General features: G+C 49.3%; 2 protein-coding genes across 2 annotated transcripts in view; one reads left to right on the top strand and one right to left on the bottom strand.

Annotated features, from left to right (window-relative positions):
- Nucleotides 1–26,037, bottom strand: part of LOC135057023 (zinc finger protein 271-like) — a 215,022-nt gene extending 188,985 nt beyond the window's left edge. Inside the window, exons 1-3 of the mRNA XM_063962886.1 lie at nucleotides 25,934–26,037; nucleotides 20,695–20,773; nucleotides 20,479–20,576 (exon numbers count right to left, since the gene is read on the bottom strand). Of these exons, the coding sequence (XP_063818956.1) occupies nucleotides 20,479–20,576; nucleotides 20,695–20,728 (132 nt within the window). The 5' untranslated portion in view covers nucleotides 20,729–20,773; nucleotides 25,934–26,037. The remainder of the gene's footprint in view (nucleotides 1–20,478; nucleotides 20,577–20,694; nucleotides 20,774–25,933) is intronic.
- Nucleotides 26,038–26,079: 42 nt separating this feature from the next.
- LOC135057005 (zinc finger protein OZF-like) overlaps nucleotides 26,080–26,312 on the top strand; it is a 48,287-nt gene continuing 48,054 nt past the window's right edge. Inside the window, exon 1 of the mRNA XM_063962861.1 lies at nucleotides 26,080–26,270. The gene's annotated coding sequence lies outside the window, so the exon portion shown is untranslated. The remainder of the gene's footprint in view (nucleotides 26,271–26,312) is intronic.

A 26,312-nucleotide genomic window follows, 5' to 3' on the forward strand; every position in this document is an offset into this window, starting at 1 on the left:
CCCCGTCCCGAAGAAAGGGTTAGTAAAAGGCTTAAATGACTATCGGCCTATAGCATTAACACCTCTTATAACAAAATGTTTTGAGAGACTGGTACTGAATCATATTAAATCTTTTTTCCCTGCCGATTTTGATCCATTTCAGTTTACCTACAGACAAAACCGATGCGCTGATGATGCGATTATTTCACTGTTGCACTTTACCCTGTCTCATTTGGAAGAGAGTAATGCCTATGTTAGGATTTTGTTTGTTGATTTTAATTCGGCTTTTAACACAGTGATTCCAATTTCCTTGATTAATAAATTATCTGAACTAGGCCTCGATTGTTTTACCTGTAATTGGATTTTAGCATTTTTGACAAATCGTCCTCAAGTGGTCAAAATGGGCAGTATCACGTCTGATGAGGCACAAATTAATACAGGTGTACCCCAGGGTTGTGTTCTTAGTCCTTTTTTATATTCATTGTTTACTCATGATTGTGTATCAGCGGACGCATCAGTTAAATTGATTAAATTTGCGGATGATATTGCCGTAGTTGGGTTAATTAGTGGTAATGATGAGCTGGCATATAGGACGGAAGTTGCAAAGTTAGTCAATTGGAGTAATGAAAATCATTTATTTTTAAATAGCGGGAAGACAAAAGAACTGATTATTGATTTTAGGAGAAGGCAGCTGCCGAAGTCACCAGTGTTTGTTGGTGATCAGGAAGTGGAAATGGTCACCTCATTCCGTTTTTTAGGCATTCAGATCTCGTCATGTTTGACTTGGTCTGAGCACCTGTTATTGATAGGGAAAAAGGCTCAACAACGACTTTTCTTCCTGCGGCGTTTAAGGGCCGCAGGTGTTGGTGCTCAGACCATGTTAAATTTTTACAGGTGCTCGATAGAGAGCATTCTTAGTTATGGGATCGTGGCTTGGTATGGTGGTTGTACTCTAAAAGATCGATGGGCATTAGAAAGAATAAGGAAAACGGCAAGTAAAATCATTGGTATGCCACTGCCTAGCTTTGATGACTTGTACAGGAGTAGGGTTTTAAGCAAAGTCAGGTGTATTTTACTAGATAGTGCGCATCCTTTTAATATGCTTTTTGTAAAACTTCCTTCGCTAAAGAGATTTCGTTCTCTGATAGCTCATACCAACCGGTTTAGGGTTAGTTTTATTCCATCTGCTGTACGTATGTTAAATGAATGATTCATTTTTATGTTTGTTTTATGTTGTCGCCTGCTACTACTTGATGCTTTGTACAATGTAATTTCGTCTGTCAACTTGTTTTGGCTGATGACAATAAATTTGAACTTGAACTTGAACCTGGCCAGGCCTGCCTTAAAGGACGCTTTAATGCTTTGTATACAGCACGTAGTTCCAGGACATTGATTGGGAGATGAGACTCTGTCTGCGTCCAACGTCCCTGAAATGAGTACTGTTTGGTCACTGCCTGCCAATCATGGAGACTGGCGTCTGTGGTGAGGAGCACCCAGTCCGGGATCAAAAAGGGTCATCCTTTGTCCAGGTGGGTCGTTTGGAGTCACCAAGTGAGAGACAAGCGAACTTCTGGAGTGAGAGTCATTATTTATGATCGTATGAGATGTGGCCGGCCATTCCACGTGGCCAGGATCAGGTGTTGCAGAAGGCGAGAATTAAAGTGCGCGTACTCCACCATGTCAAGGTCGAGACCATCATTCTGAGGACTTGCATGGCTGAGTGAATGGACACTCGGCGAGGCTGGAGCAACTTCCGAACTTGGTCCTGCAGCCTCAATATTTTGTGTACCGGCAGATAGAGACGCCAATTCGAGTCCAATAGTGCTCCCAGGTGTAACAACTGCTGGAATGGCATGAGGGAGTACTTTTTCCAAATGATGAGACTTCCGTGATTGTGAAGGAAGGTCATCGTAAATTGAAGATATTGTTGCAATACTTCTTGTGAGGTGGCTAGTAGCAGTAAGTCCTCCAGGTAAGAAAGTATTATGACTCCCTGATGACGCAGCCGTGCTGCCATAACCTTCGTAAAAATTCTGGGTGCCTTAGATAGCCCAAATAGCAGCGCCTAGGATTGATAATGTTGGTAGCATATAGCAAAACATAGGTATTGTTAATGCGAAGAAGGAATAGGGATATGCAGATAGGGATCCCGTATGTCTATGGATATCCTAAAGTCCCTCAGTTGCATAGCAAGGACTATGGAATGGAGATTCCATGCGGAACTTGAGAACCTTTACAAATCTGTTGAGATATTTGAGGTTGAGGATGGGTCGATGGGACCTGTTGGGCTTGGGCACGAAAAATAAGGAGGAATAATAGTCCTTACCGCGTTATGCCTGAAGAACCAGTACTATCACCACTGATTGCAGGAGGGACTGCACAACCTGTTGTAGAATTAGACCCTTTTGGGGGTCTGAGGGAAGGCCCATGCAAAAGTACTGTGGAGGTGGGCGTCTCCTGAATGAGATTGCGTACCCGTGAGAGACCACCTCTTGCCCCCAGGCATCTGAAGTGGTCAGAGTCCAGACATGCGTGAAGTGAAGGAGTCGGCCTCCCATGCTAGGGTCCCCCAGGAGGATGCTTGCCCCTTCAGGCTGCGGGCTTCTCAGGTTTTGCTGGAGGTTGTCGTGCAGTACGGGGTTGCTTGGCTTTGGGTTGAGGCTTTGCGTTGGAAAGGCCTGTCCTTTCACTTTGTCCTGGGGACAAAAGAACCCAAAATGAACTCATAACACACGGAGTAGGTGTGGACAGGAGACAATCTGTCTTAGCTGCAGCCAGAGCAGTGACAATTTTGTCCAATTCAGCCCTGAATAATAGGTCACCTGTAAAAGGGAGAAATTCCAAGGTCTTCTTGGAACCAAGGTCAGCTTTCCGGAAAGGTAGCCAGAGAATGTGCTGTGCCAGTACAGAGGTGGTAGACGCCTTTGCTGCCAATACTCCGGCATCAGATAGAGCTTCACGAATGTAATCAGCTGCGTGCTTAATAATGGCCAAGTATGACATACAGTCCTCAGATATATCTGAGGGCAATTCCTCCTCTATGGCCTGTAACCATGATTCAATGGCTTTAGCAGCCCAGGAAACAGCCACGATAGGACTATTTACAGCACCGGTGAGAGAGAAAATAGACTTATTCGATCTGTCTATCTGTGGTCTCTTTCAGTGAGGACAGAGTAGCAGAAGGTTGAATGGAATCCACTGGAATGGGAGCCTCCCAATTAGCACAATCCTACGGGGGGGTAACATAATGCCAATTGTTGACACTTCTTACCTGGAGTTTTCCAGGGTTCCTGTCTAATTTCCATGAGATGATCTAAGTGAGGAAATTCTGATTTAATTATATTTAGTCGCTTTAAAACATCAGTTTTAAAGCGACACAGGTTCCTACCCCATCAGTTAAAGGATGTGCCTAATGGCCTCAATCAAAGCTGCCACCTTCACTGTGTTGGAAGCTTCCTCATCTACTACCCAGGAATCAGTGACAGACGGTGTCGTGTCCTCCTCTTTCCTCAGCTGAGACTGAGATGAGTTCTATTAGTGGACCTAGAGGACGGTTTAGTCCCAGGTAACATCATTTACAAAGCTAGGGATGTTTGGGTCAGGCTGTGAACTGTATTTTTTAAGTGTATCCACCCAAGTTGGATTAGTAATAGGGACAATATTAGATGGTGCTAACATAGGAGGTCGCATGGGTGGACTGAGCCGATCCACTAAGGTACTGAGAAAGAAGCCCATGGCGGTTCTTGTGGGTGTGGTTCGTTTTATCGACAGTGTCTAGGTCGACAATGTTTAGGTCCACCACTATAGGTCGACAGTCACTAGGTCGACATGGATGGAAGGTCGACAGGGTTTCTAGGTCGACATGTGCTAGGTTGACAGGTCTAAAGGTCGACATGAGGTGTGGTTTTTTTGTGTCGTTTTCTTCGTAAAGTGACCGGAATCCCAAATTAGTGCACCGCGTTCGCTCGCCATGGTGCCTTCGCTTCGCTCGGCACATTTTACCGTTCCAATCGTAGTCCACGTGGATCGTTAAGTATGAAAAAAAAAAAAAAAGTGAAAAACTCATGTCGACCTAGCACATATCGACCTAGAAACCCTGTCCACCTTCCATGTCGACCTAGTGACTGTCGACCTATAGTGATCGACCTAAACACTGTCGATCTTCAGACCGGATCCCGGTTCTTGCGTAGGCGCTGAGGATGTTGACTGGGCAGGAGGTTCATAGCAGTTTACATCCTGTGCAGATAACCCTGCAGAGCACAATCTACATGACTGTAATACAGGGGTGGGGTGTCTGGCTGTTTGCGACTTTTTGCCTTGTCAGACATAGCTGCAATATAAGAGAGTCACCCCCACACACAGTAATATGATAAACCAGAGTGTGGCAGCCGTAATATAGTATGTGACAAAATTCAGCTGTATATGTAAAGACCCTTGACAACACCTGGTCACAGGCCACAGAAAAAGACAGGGCTAAATATAATATATATAAAGCTGAAACGAGAAACTCAGACAACAGAAAGTTCCACAAGTCACACACAAAGCAGAGAATACAATGTGTAACTACAATGAGCACTGTATCAACCACTCGGCTTTGTTTGGCAGCAGGTAGGATATACGTGATGGAAAACCCTGGCTCCTTGGAGATATTTTTACAGGGAGCCTGAACCCAGCGTTCCCGGAGACCTAGCTGGCTTGCACTGGTACGGCTGTGGAGTATCTGAAGGGAGGAGGGTGTGGAAAGACAGCTAAACGTTGAGAAGTCCGCAGAGGACTGGCGCCCAAAGCTGGGGGAGGGGCTACAGGCTGATGCTCCACTCCCTGTGCTGGCGTCTCAACCACCGGTACCGAGAGGCCCCCATGTAAAAGATAACCTGTGTCTCTGTACGTTCTGGTGGTCTACTGGAGTCTGACAGAGTTCCAGCACTTATAGACTCAAGAGATAACGAGTAAAAAAAAAAAAAAAAATTAACACATTAAAATAAAGAAAAAGTTTGGGGCTGCAACCGGGCAGCCCCTGTAAAAAGTTGCAAACAGTTTCCTGCTGGCACCAACAAAAAACTGACCTGCTTGAGCATGGAGGCGGGGTTATAGGGAAAGGAACCGAGGCATCCTGGGAAATTAAAAAGGCTTTACTGTTTGGTGCCTAGGACCTGATCCCACCACCTATAACACAGATGTTCCCCTGTGGAGCCCTATGTAACCCGAAGAAGAAATACATTATTAATGTCTGATATTATTAAGATTACAGCATTTAGTATCAGTGTATAAGATGCACACAACTACTATACATAGAAAACAGTAATAAAATATATGGGTGCTATAAATAAAAAATATGATTTTATTTACCTACCGGTAAATCCTTTTCTCGTAGTGTGTAGAGGATACTGGGGTCCACATTAGTACCATGGGGTATAAACGGGTCCACTAGGAGCCTTGGCACTTTAAGAAATTAATAGTGTGGGCTGGTTCCTCCCTCTATGCCCCTCCTACCAGACTCAGTCTAGAAACTGTGCCCGAATAGATGGACATACCTTGAGAGAAGGATTGAAAGGCCAGTGGTGAGACTCGAACCAGCACACACAAACCAAGAGGAAAGCCATGCAAACCAAAGTTGACCAGGAACAGCAATAGCTGAACCAACAACAATACTTAACCAAGTAACTGTGCAGGAAACACGAAGCACTGGGCGGGCGCCCAGTATCCTCTACGGACGAGAAAAGGATTTACCGTTAGGAAATTAAAACCCTATTTTCTCTTACGTCCTAGAGGATACTAGGGTCCACATTAGTACCATGGGGATGTACCAAAGCTCCCAAACCGGGTGGGAGAGTACGGAGGTTCCTGCAGAACTGATTGACCAAATTGAAGGTCCTCAGCGGCCAAAGTATTGAACTTGTAAAACTTAGTAAAATGTGTTCGAACCCAACCAAGTAGCTGCTCGGCAGAGCTGTAAAGCCAAGACACCCGGGCAACCGCCCAGGAAGAACCCACCGACCTAGTCGAGTGGGCCTGTACAGATTTAGGACATGGCAAACCTGCCGTGGAATAAGCATGCTGTATAGTAAGCCTGATTCAGCGAGCAATTGTCAAATTTGAAGCAGGACACCCAATTTTATTGGGATCATAAAGAACAAACAGCGAGTCCGATTTTCTGTGACGAGCTGTTCACTTTACATACACCTTCAAAGCCCTCACAGCATCCAAGGACTCTGAGGTAGAGGAGGTGTCGGTAATCACCGGAACCACAATTGGTTGGTTGATATGAAACGCAGACACCACTTTAGGAAGAAATTGCTGACGAGTTCTGAGTTCAGCTCTATCTTCATGAAAAATCAAATAGGGGCTCTTGTGAGACAATGCCCCCAGTTCCGACACCCGCCTGGCTGAAGCCAGGGCCAACAGTGTAACGGTCTTCCACGTAAGAAACTTTACGTCCTCCTCCTGTAAGGGCTCAAACCATTCTGACTGGAGGAACTGCAGCACCACGTTGAGATCCCAAGGTGCCGGGAGAGGTACAAATGGCGGTTGAATGTGCAGAGCACCCTTCAAGAACGTCTGAAACTCAGGGAGGAAAACCAATTGTTTTTAGAAGAAAATGGACAACGCCGAAATCTGGACTTTTATGGAGCCCAGGCATAGGCCCACATCCAAACCTGACTGCAGAAGAAGCAGAAAACGTCCCAGTTTAAATTCCACCGTAGGAAATTTTCTGTTCTCAGACCAATAGACTAATTTCTTCCAAATTCGGTGGTAATGCTTAGACGTTACCCCTTTTCTGGCTTGGATCAAAGTTGGAATAACCTTATCCGGGATTTCTTTCCGGTCTAGAATTTGACGCTCAACTTCCATGCTGTCAAACGTAGCCGTGGTAAGTCTTGGTAGTCTTGTTGCAGGAGATCCTTTCGAAAAGGTAGAGGCCACGGATCCCCCAGGACTATGTCCAGTAGATCCGCGTACCAAGCCCGTCTTGGCCAGTCTGGAGCAATGAGAATTGCTTGAACCCTTTTTCTTCTTTTGAGAACCTTTGGGAGCAATGGTAGCGGCGGAAACACATATACCATCTGGTATATCTATGGGGACGTCAGAGCGTCCACCGCCCGTGGGTCCCTCGACCTGGAACAATGCCGCTGGAGCTTCTTGTTTAGATGAGAGGCCATCATGTCGATCTGTGGAATGCCCCACCGACGTGTCAAGCACCCGAACACCTCCGGGTGGAGGTCGTGTCTGCTGAGGAATTCTGCTTCCCAATTGTTTACTCCTGGAATGAAGATTGCCGACAGCACCACAACATGTCTTTCTGCCCAGAAGAGAATTCTTGTCACCTCTGACATTGCTGCTCTGCTCTTCTTTCCTCCTTGTCGGTTTATGTACGTTACTGCCGTCACAATGTCCGACTGAACTTTAATGGCTCGATCTTGAAGATGATGTGATGCCTGAAGAAGGCATTGTATATGGCCCTTAGTTCCAGTATGCTGATCGGTAGAATGGCTTCCTGACAACCATTTTCCTTGGAACAGTTCTCCCTGGGTGACTGCTCCCCAACCTCTGAGGCTTGCGTCTGTGGTTAGTAGAATCCAATATTGAATCCCCAACCTTCAGCCCTCGGTCAGGTGAGAAGTCTGAAGCCACTATAGAAGAGAAATCCTGGCTCTTGGCGACAGACGTAACCTCTGGTGCATGTGTAGATGCGATCCGGACCATTTGTCCAACATATCCAGCTGGAAGGGCCTTGCATGAAACCTTCTGTACTGTAGCGCTTCGTAGGCAGCTACCATCTTTCCCAGAAGGCGAATGCAGAGATGCACCGATTTCCGGGTTGGCTTCAAGACATCCCGCACCATCGACTGGATTACCAATGCTTTTTCCAATACCTTCTATGCCTCTGTATCCAGTATCATCCCCAGGAACGGAAGTCTCCGTGTTGGTTCAAGGTGAGATTTTGGTATGTTCAGAATCCACCCGTGATGCCGGAGTAGTCGAGTTGAGAGGGCAATGTTGTCCAACAACCTCTCCCTGGATGGTGCCTTGATCAGAAGGTCGTCCAGGAACGGAATTATGGCCCTCATTCCGAGTCGTTCGATCGGTAATTTTCATCGCATCGCAGTGAAATTCCGCTTAGTACGCATGCGCAATATTCGCACTGCGACTGCGCCAAGTAATTTTACTATGAATGTAGTATTTTTACTCACGGCTTTTTCTTCGCTCCCGCGATCGTAGTGTGATTGACAGGAAATGGGTGTTACTGGGCGGAAACAAAGCGTTTTAGGGGCGTGTGGATAAAAACGCTACAGTTTCCGGAAAAAACGCAGGAGTGGCTGGAGAAACGGGGGAGTGTCTGGGCGAACGCTGGGTGTGTTTATGACGTCAAACCAGGAACGACAAGCACTGAACTGATCGCAGATGCCGAGTAAGTCAGAAGCTACTCTGAAACTGCTAAGTAGTTTGTAATCGCAATATTGCGAATACATCATTCGCAATTTTAAGAAGCTAAGATACACTCCCAGTAGGCGGCGGCTTAGCGTGTGCAACTCTGCTAAATTCGCCTTGCGAGCGATCAACTAGGAATGAGGGCCTATGTTCATTCCCTGTTTGCGGAGGAGAAACATAATTTCTGCCATTACCTTGGTGAACACCCTCGGTGCTGTGGAGACTGGAGAGGCCAAATGGCAATGCCTGGAACTGGTAGTGACAGTCCTGTAATGCAAACCTTAGATAAGCCTGATGAGGCGGCCAGATTGGAATATGAAGGTACGCATCCTTGATATCCAGAGACACCAAGAATTCCCCTTCCTCCAGACCTGAGATCACCGCTCTCAGAGACTCCATTTTGAATATGAACACCCGTAAATACGGGTTAAATGACTTGAGGTTTAAAATGGGTCTCACCGAACCGTCCGTCTTCGGTACCACAAACAGGTTGGAATAATAACTTTTGTTCTGCAGCTGAGATGGAACTGGAACAATGACCTGAGTCTGTACCAGTTTTTGGATTGCATCCTGTAAAATTATACCTGCCTCTGGAGAAGCTGGTAAGCCTGATTTGAAGAATCTGGGAGGTGGGAGATCCTAAAATTCTGTAACCCTGGGTAATAAGCTCTATGTGATCGCAAAATACGCACTATAGCGCATTTTTACGCGCTACAGGCAGTGAGGGACTCGGTTTTTAAAAATGAGCGGGTCCCGCAGGACGCGCTGTCGCTCACTGCCTTGTGCGCCTCAACCAATAAGGTTCCTCATTGCCTGTCTCTGCATCCAATCGCTGCCAGCAGTGTCTCCTCTTCCAATCGCCGCTGACAGCGTCTCCCCAGCCCGCCTTAGGCATCCCTCCTCCCAGCCCGCGAGCGTACCGCTCCAGAGACTGCACAACAGGACTTGGTTTGATTGCTGCTGGTCCTTGCTGGGAATATGGCAGAGACGCTGCAGCGGGCTAGAATCTCTGCCTCCGGAACTTACTGGCAGCCGGGAACATCGCGGTGACAGAGGTACAGCAGACACATGAGGGGCAGGGAGACTGTGCTCACTTGTGAGCAGCAAGCCCATCTCATCCAGTACACGGCGTCTCTGGCTGCATGTAGTTGTGCTTGTAAGGAGCTAACAGAGGGAGGGAGTAGGCGGGTAACAATGCAAATGGTGGGGTTGGGGCAGTGCCCATCATACACTCCGCTCATACCCCCACTCTGTCCAATATACACCCCCCCCAGTACCCCCACAGTGGACAACATATATCTACCCTCCATACCCGCAGTGTCCAACATATGCATCACCCATACTCACACAGTGCCCAGCATACACACCCCACAGTGCCCATAACACCCTCCATACCCACACAGTACTCCTTACACACCCTTCAATGCCCACACAGTGCCAATAATACCCTCCATTCCCACACAGTGCTCATTATAGACCCTTCATACCCCCCACCCACCAGTGCCAATAATAGCGTTTATACCCACACCGTGCACAGCATATGTACACCCCCCCACCCACCAGTGCCAATAATAGCGTTTACACCCACACAGTGCACAGCATATGTACACCCCCCACCCACCAGTGCCAATAATAGCGTTTATACCCACACCGTGCACAGCATATGTACACCCCCCCACCCACCAGTGCCAATAATAGCGTTTATACCCACACCGTGCACAGCATGTACACCCCCCCACCCACCAGTGCCAATAATAGCGTTTATACCCACACCGTGCACAGCATATGTACACCCCCCCACCCACCAGTGCCAATAATAGCGTTTATACCCACACCGTGCACAGCATATGTACACCCACCAGTGCCAATAATAGCGTTTATACCCACACCGTGCACAGCATATGTACACCCCCCCACCCACCAGTGCCAATAATAGCGTTTATACCCACACCGTGCACAGCATATGTACACCCCCCCACCCACCAGTGCCAATAATAGCGTTTATACCCACACCGTGCACAGCATATGTACACCCCCCACCCACCAGTGCCAATAATAGCGTTTATACCCACACCGTGCACAGCATATGTACACCCCCCCACCCACCAGTGCCAATAATAGCGTTTATACCCACACCGTGCACAGCATATGTACACCCCCCACCCACCAGTGCCAATAATAGCGTTTATACCCACACCGTGCACAGCATATGTACACCCCCCCACCCACCAGTGCCAATAATAGCGTTTATACCCACACCGTGCACAGCATATGTACACCCCCCACCCACCAGTGCCAATAATAGCGTTTATACCCACACCGTGCACAGCATATGTACACCCCCCACCCACCAGTGCCAATAATAGCGTTTATACCCACACCGTGCACAGCATATGTACAACCCCCACCCACCAGTGCCAATAATAGCGTTTATACCCACACCGTGCACAGCATATGTACACCCCCCACCCACCAGTGCCAATAATAGCGTTTATACCCACACCGTGCACAGCATATGTACACCCCCCCACCCACCAGTGCCAATAATAGCGTTTATACCCACACCGTGCACAGCATATGTACACCCCCCACCCACCAGTGCCAATAATAGCGTTTATACCCACACCGTGCACAGCATATGTACACCCCCCACCCACCAGTGCCAATAATAGCGTTTATAGCCACACCGTGCACAGCATGTACACCCCCCCACCCACCAGTGCCAATAATAGCGTTTATACCCACACCGTGCACAGCATATGTACACCCCCCACCCACCAGTGCCAATAATAGCGTTTATACCCACACCGTGCACAGCATATGTACACCCCCCACCCACCAGTGCCAATAATAGCGTTTATACCCACACCGTGCACAGCATATGTACACCCCCCACCCACCAGTGCCAATAATAGCGTTTATACCCACACCGTGCACAGCATGTACACCCCCCCACCCACCAGTGCCAATAATAGCGTTTATACACACACCGTGCACAGCATATGTACACCCCCCCACCCACCAGTGCCAATAATAGCGTTTATACCCACACCGTGCACAGCATGTACACCCCCCCACCCACCAGTGCCAATAATAGCGTTTATACCCACACCGTGCACAGCATATGTACACCCCCCCACCCACCAGTGCCAATAATAGCGTTTATAGCCACACCGTGCACAGCATGTACACCCCCCCACCCACCAGTGCCAATAATAGCGTTTATACCCACACCGTGCACAGCATATGTACACCCCCCACCCACCAGTGCCAATAATAGCGTTTATACCCACACCGTGCACAGCATATGTACACCCCCCACCCACCAGTGCCAATAATAGCGTTTATACCCACACCGTGCACAGCATATGTACACCCCCCACCCACCAGTGCCAATAATAGCGTTTATACCCACACCGTGCACAGCATATGTACAACCCCCACCCACCAGTGCCAATAATAGCGTTTATACCCACACCGTGCACAGCATATGTACACCCCCCACCCACCAGTGCCAATAATAGCGTTTATACCCACACCGTGCACAGCATATGTACACCCCCCACCCACCAGTGCCAATAATAGCGTTTATACCCACACCGTGCACAGCATATGTACACCCCCCCACCCACCAGTGCCAATAATAGCGTTTATACCCACACCGTGCACAGCATATGTACACCCCCCCACCCACCAGTGCCAATAATAGCGTTTATACCCACACCGTGCACAGCATATGTACACCCCCCACCCACCAGTGCCAATAATAGCGTTTATACCCACACCGTGCACAGCATATGTACACCCCCCACCCACCAGTGCCAATAATAGCGTTTATACCCACACCGTGCACAGCATATGTACACCCCCCCACCCACCAGTGCCAATAATAGCGTTTATACCCACACCGTGCACAGCATATGTACACCCCCCCACCCACCAGTGCCAATAATAGCGTTTATACCCACACCGTGCACAGCATATGTACACCCCCCCACCCACCAGTGCCAATAATAGCGTTTATACCCACACCGTGCACAGCATATGTACACCCCCCCACCCACCAGTGCCAATGATAGCGTTTATACCCACACCGTGCACAGCATATGTACACCCCCCACCCACCAGTGCCAATGATAGCGTTTATACCCACACCGTGCACAGCATATGTACACCCCCCACCCACCAGTGCCAATAATAGCGTTTATACCCACACCGTGCACAGCATATGTACACCCCCCACCCACCAGTGCCAATAATAGCGTTTATACCCACACCGTGCACAGCATATGTACACCCCCCCACCCACCAGTGCCAATAATAGCGTTTATACCCACACCGTGCACAGCATATGTACACCCCCCCACCCACCAGTGCCAATAATAGCGTTTATACCCACACCGTGCACAGCATATGTACACCCCCCACCCACCAGTGCCAATAATAGCGTTTATACCCACACCGTGCACAGCATATGTACACCCCCCCACCCACCAGTGCCAATAATAGCGTTTATACCCACACCGTGCACAGCATATGTACACCCCCCACCCACCAGTGCCAATAATAGCGTTTATACCCACACCGTGCACAGCATATGTACACCCCCCCACCCACCAGTGCCAATAATAGCGTTTATACCCACACCGTGCACAGCATATGTACACCCCCCCACCCACCAGTGCCAATAATAGCGTTTATACCCACACCGTGCACAGCATATGTACACCCCCCCACCCACCAGTGCCAATAATAGCGTTTATACCCACACCGTGCACAGCATATGTACACCCCCCCACCCACCAGTGCCAATAATAGCGTTTATACCCACACCGTGCACAGCATATGTACACCCCCCCACCCACCAGTGCCAATAATAGCGTTTATACCCACACCGTGCACAGCATATGTACACCCCCCACCCACCAGTGCCAATAATAGCGTTTATAGCCACACCGTGCACAGCATATGTACACCCCCCCACCCACCAGTGCCAATAATAGCGTTTATACCCACACCGTGCACAGCATATGTACACCCCCCCACCCACCAGTGCCAATAATAGCGTTTATACACACACCGTGCACAGCATATGTACACCCCCCCACCCACCAGTGCCAATAATAGCGTTTATACCCACACCGTGCACAGCATATGTACACCCCCCCACCCACCAGTGCCAATAATAGCGTTTATACCCACACCGTGCACAGCATATGTACACCCCCCACCCACCAGTGCCAATAATAGCGTTTATACCCACACCGTGCACAGCATATGTACACCCCCCACCCACCAGTGCCAATAATAGCGTTTATACACACACCGTGCACAGCATATGTACAACCCCCACCCACCAGTGCCAATAATAGCGTTTATACCCACACCGTGCACAGCATATGTACACCCCCCCACCCACCAGTGCCAATAATAGCGTTTATACCCACACCGTGCACAGCATATGTACACCCCCCACCCACCAGTGCCAATAATAGCGTTTATACCCACACCGTGCACAGCATATGTACACCCCCCCCACCCACCAGTGCCAATAATAGCGTTTATACCCACACCGTGCACAGCATATGTACACACCCCCACCCACCAGTGCCAATAATAGCGTTTATACCCACACCGTGCACAGCATATGTACACCCCCCACCCACCAGTGCCAATAATAGCGTTTATACCCACACCGTGCACAGCATATGTACACCCCCCACCCACCAGTGCCAATAATAGCGTTTATACCCACACCGTGCACAGCATATGTACACCCCCCCACCCACCAGTGCCAATAATAGCGTTTATACCCACACCGTGCACAGCATATGTACACCCCCCCACCCACCAGTGCCAATAATAGCGTTTATACCCACACCGTGCACAGCATATGTACACCCCCCACCCACCAGTGCCAATAATAGCGTTTATACCCACACCGTGCACAGCATATGTACACCCCCCCACCCACCAGTGCCAATAATAGCGTTTATACCCACACCGTGCACAGCATATGTACACCCCCCCACCCACCAGTGCCAATAATAGCGTTTATACCCACACCGTGCACAGCATGTACACCCCCCACCCACCAGTGCCAATAATAGCGTTTATACCCACACCGTGCACAGCATGTACACCCCCCCACCCACCAGTGCCAATAATAGCGTTTATACCCACACCGTGCACAGCATATGTACACCCCCCACCCACCAGTGCCAATAATAGCGTTTATACCCACACCGTGCACAGGATATGTACACCCCCCACCCACCAGTGCCAATAATAGCGTTTATACCCACACCGTGCACAGCATATGTACACCCCCCCACCCACCAGTGCCAATAATAGCGTTTATACCCACACCGTGCACAGCATATGTACACCCCCCACCCACCAGTGCCAATAATAGCGTTTATACCCACACCGTGCACAGCATGTACACCCCCCACCCACCAGTGCCAATAATAGCGTTTATACCCACACCGTGCACAGCATATGTACACCCCCCACCCACCAGTGCCAATAATAGCGTTTATACCCACACCGTGCACAGCATATGTACACCCCCCACCCACCAGTGCCAATGATAGCGTTTATACCCACACCGTGCACAGCATATGTACACCCCCCACCCACCAGTGCCAATAATAGCGTTTATACCCACACCGTGCACAGCATATGTACACCCCCCCACCCACCAGTGCCAATAATAGCGTTTATACCCACACCGTGCACAGCATATGTACACCCCCCACCCACCAGTGCCAATAATAGCGTTTATACCCACACCGTGCACAGCATGTACACCCCCCCACCCACCAGTGCCAATAATAGCGTTTATACCCACACCGTGCACAGCATATGTACACCCCCCACCCACCAGTGCCAATAATAGCGTTTATACCCACACCGTGCACAGCATATGTACACCCCCCCACCCACCAGTGCCAATAATAGCGTTTATACCCACACCGTGCACAGCATGTGTACACCCCCCCACCCACCAGTGCCAATAATAGCGTTTATACCCACACCGTGCACAGCATATGTACACCCCCCACCCACCAGTGCCAATAATAGCGTTTATACCCACACCGTGCACAGCATATGTACACCCCCCCACCCACCAGTGCCAATAATAGCGTTTATACCCACACCGTGCACAGCATATGTACACCCCCCCACCCACCAGTGCCAATAATAGCGTTTATACCCACACCGTGCACAGCATATGTACACCCCCCCACCCACCAGTGCCAATAATAGCGTTTATACCCACACCGTGCACAGCATATGTACACCCCCCCACCCACCAGTGCCAATAATAGCGTTTATACCCACACCGTGCACAGCATATGTACACCCCCCACCCACCAGTGCCAATAATAGCGTTTATACCCACACCGTGCACAGCATATGTACACCCCCCACCCACCAGTGCCAATAATAGCGTTTATACCCACACCGTGCACAGCATATGTACACCCCCCACCCACCAGTGCCAATAATAGCGTTTATACCCACACCGTGCACAGCATATGTACACCCCCCACCCACCAGTGCCAATAATAGCGTTTATACCCACACCGTGCACAGCATATGTACACCCCCCCACCCACCAGTGCCAATAATAGCGTTTATACCCACACCGTGCACAGCATGTGTACACCCCCCCACCCACCAGTGCCAATAATAGCGTTTATAGCCACACCGTGCACAGCATATGTACACCCCCCCACCCACCAGTGCCAATGATAGCGTTTATACCCACACCGTGCACAGCATATGTACACCCCCCCACCCACCAGTGCCAATAATAGCGTTTATACCCACACCGTGCACAGCATGTGTACACCCCCCCACCCACCAGTGCCAATAATAGCGTTTATAGCCACACCGTGCACAGCATACACACCTCTCAGTGCATCTAATACCCTCCATACACAAATGGTACACCCCCACAGTGGCTATAACACCCTCCATATCTACACAGTGCTTATTATACACCCTTCATGCCCACACACTGACCAGCATACACACCCCACAGGGAAAAGTACTAAATCCCGCTGGACGGGATCCCGGCGGTCGAAATACTGACGCCGGAATCCCGACCACACAATCCCGTCAGGGGTGACGAGCAGAACGCAGCCCCTTGCGGGCTCGCTGCGCTCGCCACGCTGTGGGCACGGTGCCTCGCTACGCTCGGCACACAAATTTATTCTCCCTCTATGGGTGTCGTGGACACCCACGGAGGGAGAATATGTCGGGATTGTGCCGGTCGGGATTCCGGCGACGGTATTTAGACCGTCAGGATTCCGTCTGGCGGGATCTTGACCGCATCCCCCCCCACAGTGCCTATAATACCTTCCATACCCAGATGCTACACCCCCATAGTGGCCATAACACCCTCAATACCCACACAGTGCTCATTATACACCCTTCATGCCCACACCATGCACCGCTTGTGTACACCCCCCACAGTGCCCAGCATACACACCCCAGAGTTCCCATAACATCCTCCATACCTACACAGTGCTCATTATACACCCTTCATACCCACACAGTGCCCAATATATATACACACACACACACACCTCCTCAGTGACCATAGCACCATCTAACATCCCAACTGCTATCCACCCTTATACCCCTCCCTACCCCCATCACTGCCCCTAGTATTGCCTGCCCCAACCCTCTCCTTTCCCCCAGTATTGCCCAAATTTCTATCTACCCTTCCCCCTCTATACCCTCAGCACTGCCTGGCCCTAACCACTTTCTTGCCTGCCCTCACCCCCATAATATGTGATGGGACCCAGAAGTAGTGGCGTAGGACCCACATTTCTTAAAGTGAGGGGTCCCTGGGACCCCAAATTTTTTTTGCTCGGCGCGATCACTGATGACCCAGGGATCCTGGCATGATGTCACCCAGTTGTGACTGAAATCTCTTAACCAGGCTCCCACCTGCCTGTCTTCCAGGCAGTGCGGTCCACCATCATGCTGAAGGCTTAGAGGAAGCAGAACCTGAGTGCTATTCCTGTGAACCTGCAGTCGCTGGTTTCTTGGGTTTACTTCTATAACCTTTGAAGGTTGTGGAAGAACGTTTGGTCTTATTTTTAAATTTTGCTGTCCGAAAGGACTGCAGAGTAGGAGCCGAGTAGGTGTTCCTAGGTGGGGGAGCTGTGGAAGGAAGAATGTAGACTTACCCGCCGTAGCCTTTGATATCCACATATCCAGTTCATCTCCAAACAGGGACTCACCTGTGAATGGTAGGCTTTCCACACCTTTTCTGGAATCCGCATCCGCAGTCCACTGACGTAGTCATAGGCCTCTGCGTGCTGACACTGCCATGGCCATGGTGCGTGCATTTAGCAAGCCTATCTCTTTCATTGCCTCAACCATACAACTACCAGAGTCATCTATATAGTGTAAGAGTAAAAGAATCTCCCCCTTGGGTAAGGAATTTAAACCCTCCAGTAGGTTACCTGACCACTTTGCAATGGCTCTTGTGATCCAAGCACAAGCTATAGTAGGTCTCTGGGCTACTCCCGCAGCTGTGTACATAGATTTGAGAGTGGTCTCAATCTTGCAGTCAGCAGCGTCTTTTAAGGAGGCCGTCTCCGGGACAGGCAAGACTATCTTGCGCGACAATCTAGATACCGATGCATCAACAATCGGTGGGTTTTCCCATTTTTTCCTATCATCCTGAGGAAAAGGGAAGGATGTAATTAACCTTTTAGGGATCTGAAACGTCTTGTTAGGATTAACCCAAGTTTCTTCAAATAGGGAATTTAATTCCTGAGATGCAGGGAAAGTAACAGAGGATTTCTTTTTCATATTAAAATAAGATTCCTCATCCTCTCCTGTCACTGTGTCATCCTTGATGTGCAGGACCTCCCTAATAGCTTCGATCAGGGCTTGTATTCCTTGTGACAGGACTGCATCCCCCCCACCCAAGTCTACCTCACCCTCCTCTAGGTCTGATACAACATCATCATCATCATCATCATCATCATCAGTGTCAGCCTGCAGGATTTGGGCCAGAGTACGCTTTTGTTGTCAAATGGTAGAGGTATGAGACACTGGCATGGGACTTGAATCTCTATTCATCAGGTCATCAATAGATTGTCTTAACGGTTGCATCTCTTTCTCAGTATGGGACAATGTATTAGAAACATCTGAGATCATCCCTTTTAGAGAACCCAACCATGCTGGTTCGGATCCACTAGTCAGAGAATGGGTACTACTACATTGTAGTGATTACCCTGGAGAAGAAAAACACTCTGCAGTGCATGAAACACACTCCTTGCCTGCCACTGTATGGTGAAAGTATAGACACACATACACAAAGCTGAGCTTAGCTGGGTCGCAGACTAAATACCCTTAACAGGGTACTAGTATTCCCCCCCACCACCTGCTATGACCTCCTGGTGGTACCGCTGAGGTAATCTGGAGTCCTTGTGGAGGAGCTGCGCTTCTCTGTCAGTCTGGTGAGTGAGAGCTGCAGAGGGAAAATGGCGCTGGTGAGCCGCTGGATCCGCTCATAGTGAAACCTCGCCCCCGTAATGGCGCGCGGTCTTCCCGTTTTTTTTTTTGTGAAGATACGGGGTTCTTCTAATCACTCAGACACAGAGCCGATGAAACCAAAGTGATGGTTTATTTCTCACAGCACACAGGAATAGATATCACACAGGAAACAGACATAAATATAGCCCAGAAACAGTATACAGGTAGCAGTCCAGATAGTAAGTCCCAGTAGAGGATTTAGGTCCACGGCAATTCCACACAGAAGTTACAGATAAACCGGTCCACACAGTAGAACTATCACTGAGTCCACACAGCAGTGATAGCAGATTAGTCCAGGCAGTAGTAAGTACATATGGTGATGCGTTCCACAAGGTACCCTGGCAGAGAATCACCCCTTAGCCAGAGTCCTGCAACTAACATGCGGAGCTGACCTGCGCAACCTCTTTTAAAACCTTCCAAATGCCCATCATGCCGCGCTCACCTGGGCAGGAGACGCAGGTTCCTGATTGGTGGGACCCCACCTCAGGTATTTCCCTACTCCCTCCCACAGCTGGCCTTCTCCTGCTGACCACATGCTGGGTCAGGCTCCGCGTTGTCTGTGAGAGACCAGGATGTAACATGACAGTAAACAGAAGGATGTGTGTTTTACAGTGGGTTAGAACCCCTGTAAACGTAGTGCCAGTGTGGGTATAGTTGTGGCTTCAGCGAGCCCCTCACAGCGGAACATGTATGTCTCTGAAGCCTGGAGCTGCAGCCTCCTACCCTCATGCCGCCAGCGACCCGCTAACCGGGAAGCCTGCCGTCTACTCACCACTCTTCTTACTTCTGGCTCTGTTAGGAGTGGCGGCGTGCTTCGGGAATGTACGCTCACCGTGGTGTGGCGTGCAAATAGTTCCCTCAGGAGCTCAGTGTCCTGTCAGCGGGGAACGGGACCATTAACCCTTCAAGAGGTTAGGCCGTCCCCACCCCTAAGTCCCACGAAGCCCTGCCTTAAAATAAAAAACAGAGAAAATAAATGTAGAAAACTCTTCAGGAGCTTCCTTGAGACCAGCTCCTCCGGGCAAATTATCTAAACTGAGTGTGGTGGGAGAGGCATGGAGGGAGGAGCCAGCCCACACTATCAATTTCTTAAAGTGCCCAAGGCTCCTAGTACACCGTCTTTACCCCATGGTACTAATGTGGACCCCAGTATCCTCTACGGACATAAGAGAAAAATGTATCATTCTAAAAAAATATATATATATTATAGAAAAAAAAACAGCTATAGGGGCTGCCTATACAATATAGATCTGGGTATCTATAAACAATAGACGTACAACCAGTAAAGACGCTGACAAGCAGCTGCTGGTTTTCAAATAAATATACTTTAATAATCCAATAAAAATACATAAAATATTCCATGACACGATTACATTTTACCTAAGACCGGTTAGTGATATCAGTCAATGGGAGACATGCAGGTGGCATTCAGCAATGTCACATCTACATCATATAGTGACAGTCACTTTGGTATATTGGTGAGACCTACATCCCACCTACCTGATCCTCCTGTGGGATCCTGTGATTCTCCTCTGTACAATCCTGGGAATACAGAGGACGGGGACATCTCTCTGGGGTATCTCTGTTACTGGGCCCATCTGTAGGAGACACACAGTGACTGAGTACAGTGTATATATGTGATTATCAGGTGATGTGTGTATATAGGGGCCCCCATACCTGCTCTCCCCTGTACAATACATGACAGTCTCCTCTTACCCAGTGATGTGAGGGGCCGGTGATTCTCCATCATCACGTCCTTGTACAGACCCCTGTGTTCCTCTATATACTCCCCCTCCTGCATGGAGACATAGACAGTGACATCCTGACACCTTATAGACACTGGACACACACAGCGATACATCATCACCCAGACACGTCCCCTGGTGTTACTGTATAATGCCCCATTCCCAGCAGTCACCTCTCCAGTCATCACACAGACACGTCCCCTGGTATTACTGTATAATGTCCCATTCCCAGCAGTCACCTCTCCAGTCATCACCCAGACACATCCCCTGGTGTTACTGTATAATGCCCCATTCCCAGCAGTCACCTCTCCAGTCATCACCCGGACACATCCCCTGGTGTTACTGTATAATGTCCTATTCCCAGCAGTCACCTCTCCAGTCATCACTCAGACACGTCCCCTGGTGTTACTGTATAATGCCCCATTCCCAGCAGTCACCTCTCCAGTCATCACACAGACACGTCCCCTGGTATTACTGTATAATGTCCCATTCCCAGCAGTCACCTCTCCAGTCATCACCCAGACACATCCCCTGGTGTTACTGTATAATGCCCCATTCCCAGCAGTCACCTCTCCAGTCATCACCCGGACACATCCCCTGGTGTTACTGTATAATGTCCTATTCCCAGCAGTCACCTCTCCAGTCATCACCCAGACACATCCCCTGGTGTTACTGTATAATGCCCCATTCCCAGCAGTCACCTCTCCAGTCATCACCCGGACACATCCCCTGGTGTTACTGTATAATGTCCTATTCCCAGCAGTCACCTCTCCAGTCATCACTCAGACACGTCCCCTGGTGTTACTGTATAATGCCCCATTCCCAGCAGTCACCTCTCCAGTCATCACACAGACACATCCCCTGGTGTTACTGTATAATGTCCCATTCCCAGCAGTCACCTCTCCAGTCATCACACAGACACATCCCCTGGTGTTACTGTATAATGTCCTATTCCCAGCAGTCACCTCTCCAGTCATCACTCAGACACGTCCCCTGGTGTTACTGTATAATGCCCCATTCCCAGCAGTCACCTCTCCAGTCATCACTCAGACACGTCCCCTGGTGTTACTGTATTATGTCCCATTCCCAGCAGTCACCTCTCCAGTCATCACCCAGACACGTCCCCTGGTGTTACTGTATAATGTCCCATTCCCAGCAGTCACCTCTCCAGTCATCACCCAGACACATCCCCTGGTGTTACTGTATAATACCCCATTCCCAGCAGTCACCTCTCCAGTCATCACCCAGACACGTCCCCTGGTGTTACTGTATAATGCCCCATTCCCAGCAGTCACCTCTCCAGTCATCACTCAGACACGTCCCCCGGTGTTACTGTATAATGTCCCATTCCCGACAGTCACCTCTCCAGTCATCACCCAGACACGTCCCCTGGTGTATATAGAGGTAGGGGTACAGGCGGTGTATATAGAGGTAGGGTTACAGGTAGGTTATATAGAGGTAGGGGTACAGGGGGTGTATATAGAGGTAGGGGTACAGGGGGTGTATATAGAGGTAGGGGTACAGGAAGGTGTATATAGAGGTAGGTGTACGGGAAGGTTTATATAGAGGTATGGGTACAGGAGCGTGTATATAGAGGTAGGGGTACGAGAAGGTATATATAGAGGTAGGGGTACAGGAAGGTGTATATAGAGGGAAAGGACTGGGAAGGTGTATATAGAAGTAGGGGTACAGGAAGGTGTATATAGAGGTATGGGTACAGGAAGGTGTATATAGAGGTAGGGGTACAGGAAGGTGTATATAGAGGTAGGTGTACGGGAAGGTTTATATAGAGGTAGGGTAAAGGAGGGTGTATATAGAGTTAGGGGGTACAGGAAGGTGTATATAGAGGTAGGGGTACAGGAAGGTGTATATAGAGGTATGGGTACAGGAGCGTGTATATAGAGGTAGGGGTACGAGAAGGTATATATAGAGGTAAGGGTACAGGAGCGTGTATACAGAGGTAGGGGTACGGGAAGGTGTATATAGAGGTAGGGGTACAGGAGGGTGTATATAGAGGTAGGGGTACAGGAGGGTGTATATAGAGGTAGGGATACAGGAGGGTGTATATAGAGGTAGGGGTACAGGGGGTGTATATAAAAGGTAGGGGTACAGGAAGGTGTATATAGAGGTAGGGGTACAGGAAGGTGTATATAGAGGTAGGGGTACAGGAAGGTGTATATAGAGGTATGGGTACAGGAGCGTGTATATAGAGGTAGGGGTACGAGAAGGTATATATAGAGGTAAGGGTACAGGAGCGTGTATACAGAGGTAGGGGTACGGGAAGGTGTATATAGAGGTAGGGGTACAGGAGGGTGTATATAGAGGTAGGGGTACAGGAGGGTGTATATAGAGGTAGGGATACAGGAGGGTGTATATAGAGGTAGGGGTACAGGGGGTGTATATAAAAGGTAGGGGTACAGGAAGGTGTATATAGAGGTAGGAGTACAGGAAGGTTTATATAGAGGTAGGGGTACAGGGGGTGTATATAAAAGGTAGGGGTACAGGAAGGTGTATATAGAGGTAGGGGTACAGGAAGGTGTATACAGAGGTAGGGGTACAGGAAGGTGTATATAGAGGTAGGGGTACAGGGGGTGTATATAAAAGGTAGGGGTACAGGAAGGTGTATATAGAGGTAGGAGTACAGGAAGGTTTATATAGAGCATACTTGCCTACCTGACCCTCTCCATGAGGGAGAAAATGCTCTGTTCCTGGACTTTCCTGGTAATGTATGATTGCCATCACCTGTGGTGAAACACCTTTCTTATCAATTACCTAGCTCACCACAGGTGATGGCAATCATACATTACCAGGAAAGTCCAGGAACAGAGCATTTTCTCCCTCATGGGGAGGGTCAGGTAGGCAAGTATGGTATAGAGGGGTATAGGAGGGTGTATATAGAGGTAGGGGTACAGGAAGGTGTATATAGAGGTAGGGGTACAGGAGTGTGTATATAGAGTTAGGGGTACGGGAAGGTGTTTATAGAGGTAGGGGTACAGGAAGGTGTATATAGAGGTAGAGGAAGGTGAATATAGAGATAGGGGTACAGGGGGGTGTATATAGAGGTAGGGGTACAGGAAGGTGTATATAGAGGTAGAGGAAGGTGTATATAGAGGTAGGGGTACAGGAAGGTGTATATAGAAATACAGGAAGGTGTATATAGAGGTACAGGAAGGTGCAGTGGCGGAACTAGCGAGCGGTGGGCCCAGGTGCGACAAAATGCTTTGCCCCCCTTCCCCCTTCATCCCATCCAAGTCCACCCCCTCACCCCTGGAGAGGATCTGGTGAGGGGGACCTGCTCAGGGCCAGAGAAATGGATACCTAGCAACAGGCCCGTAATTAGACATTTTAGCACTGTGTGCAAGAAACAGCATCGGAGGCCCCCCCCCCCCCCCCCCCCACTCCATGCAAAACAGGGGCAGTGCGCGCCGTAGGCGCACGCAAAAATACATAGTGGCGTGGCTTCGTGGGGAAGGGGTGTGGCCACATAATAATACCAATTCATAAAACGGTGCACAGTAGTCTCCATTATTCAAATTACGCCGCACAGTAGCGACACTACACCAGGTAGAGACCCTTTTACACCTTACGGTGGACAGATTCCTCTTTTTCCTCTTTTTACACATTATAGCAGACAGCGTCCCCTTTTTACACATTATAGCAGGCAGATTCCCCCTTTTTGCACATGGAAAGAAAGAAAGAAAGAGAGAGAGAGACTCTCTCCGCTGGCTCAGGCTCATCGATGCAGCTTCTGATCACGATTCCCGGACAGGAGAGGAGGAGGGAGGTGGAGGAGGGAGCCGCAGCGCTGTGTTATTGGTGGAGGCGCTTCTGCTGCTGTCCCTCTGCTTCCCTAAAGGCTGTTCTCGGAAGACAGCGTATAGTGAAGCAGAGGGGCAGCAGCAGCGCCTCAACCAGTAGCAAAGCGCTGCTGAGGCTCCCTCCTCCACCTCCCCCGTACCGCTACGCTCCTCTCCTCTCTGTCCGGGCGGTTGTGTGCTGCAGGCAGCGGTTGCCCGCAGCACACAGCGGCATGTAATGAGTCAGTTTGACTCATTACATGCTGTGGGCCCCTGGACAGTGGCGGGCCCCAGTGCAACGCACTGGTTGCACTGGCGGTAGTTCCGCCTCTGGGAAGGTGTATATAGAGGTAGGGGTACAGGAAGGTGTATATAGAGGTAAAGGAAGGTGTATATAGAGGTAGGGGTACAGGGGGTGTATACAGAGGTAGGGGTACAGGAAGGTGTATATAGAGGTAGAGGAAGGTGTATATAGAGGTAGGGGTACAGGAAGGTGTATATAGATGGTACAGGAAGGTGTATATAGAGGTACAGGAAGGTGTATATAGAGGTAGTAGTACAGGGGGTGTATATAGAGGTAGGGGTACAGGAAGGTGTATATAGAGGTAGAGGTACAGGAAGGTGTATATAGAGGTAGAGGTACAGGGAATGTATATAGAGGTAGGGGTACAGGAAGGTGTATATAGAGGTAGGGGTACAGGAAGGTGTATATAGAGGTAGGGGTACAGGAAGGTGTATATAGAGGTAGGGGTACAGGAAGGTGTATATAGAGGTAGAGGAGGGTGTATATAGAGGTAGGGGTACAGGAAGGAGTATATAGAGGTAGAGGAGGGTGTATATAGAGGTAGGGGTACAGGAAGGTGTATATAGAGGTAGAGGAGGGTGTATATAGAGGTAGGGGTACAGGAAGGTGTATATAGAGGTATGGGTACAGGAAGGTGTATATAGAGGTAGGGGTACAGGAAGGTGTATATAGAGGTAGAGGAGGGTGTATATAGAGGTAGGGGTACAGGAAGGAGTATATAGAGGTAGAGGAGGGTGTATATAGAGGTAGGGGTACAGGAAGGTGTATATAGAGGTAGGGGTACAGGAAGGTGTATATAGAGGTAGGGGTACAGGAAGGAGTATATAGAGGTAGAGGAGGGTATATATAGAGGTAGGGGTACAGGAAGGTGTATATAGAGGTAGGGGTACAGGAAGGTGTATATAGAGGTAGGGGTACAGGAAGGTGTATATAGAGGTAGGGGTACAGGGAAGGTGTATATAGAGGCAGGGGTACAGGGAAGGTGTATATAGAGGCAGGGTTACAGGAAGGTGTATACAGAGGTTGTAGTATACAGTATAGGGAGGGGTAACATATAATATATACATGTACTATAACAGACACGCAGACATGTAATAATCAGTCATTACCTGGTGACGTCACAGCAATGTCTCCGCCTCCCGGGTGACGTCATTTCCGGCCCGGAGAATTTCCCTGACGGTAGATGCTAAATCCTATTGGGCTTTAGACACAACCCTTCCCTGACCGCTGATATCAGCTCTATCGCAGACTGTCCACAGGATTATGGCCGGCCGGAGGCTCCAGCTCAGATTCCTGGGCTGCACGCGGGGACTACATTACCCGTGAACCTCCACCCGTGCGTTCCAGTTAACTTCCGGTCTCTGCGTTCCACAAACCGGAAGTTATTGTAATTTTCTTGTCTGAGCCCTATTTTGGGTATGAGAGGAGTGTGAGTGAGCAGAGGAGGTAATTGTATGTTTCCCAGGCTGCATATACCCCGTATACCCC

Source organism: Pseudophryne corroboree, chromosome 3, assembly GCF_028390025.1.
Source record: "Pseudophryne corroboree isolate aPseCor3 chromosome 3, aPseCor3.hap2, whole genome shotgun sequence".
In the NCBI taxonomy this organism is placed as follows: domain Eukaryota; kingdom Metazoa; phylum Chordata; class Amphibia; order Anura; family Myobatrachidae; genus Pseudophryne; species Pseudophryne corroboree.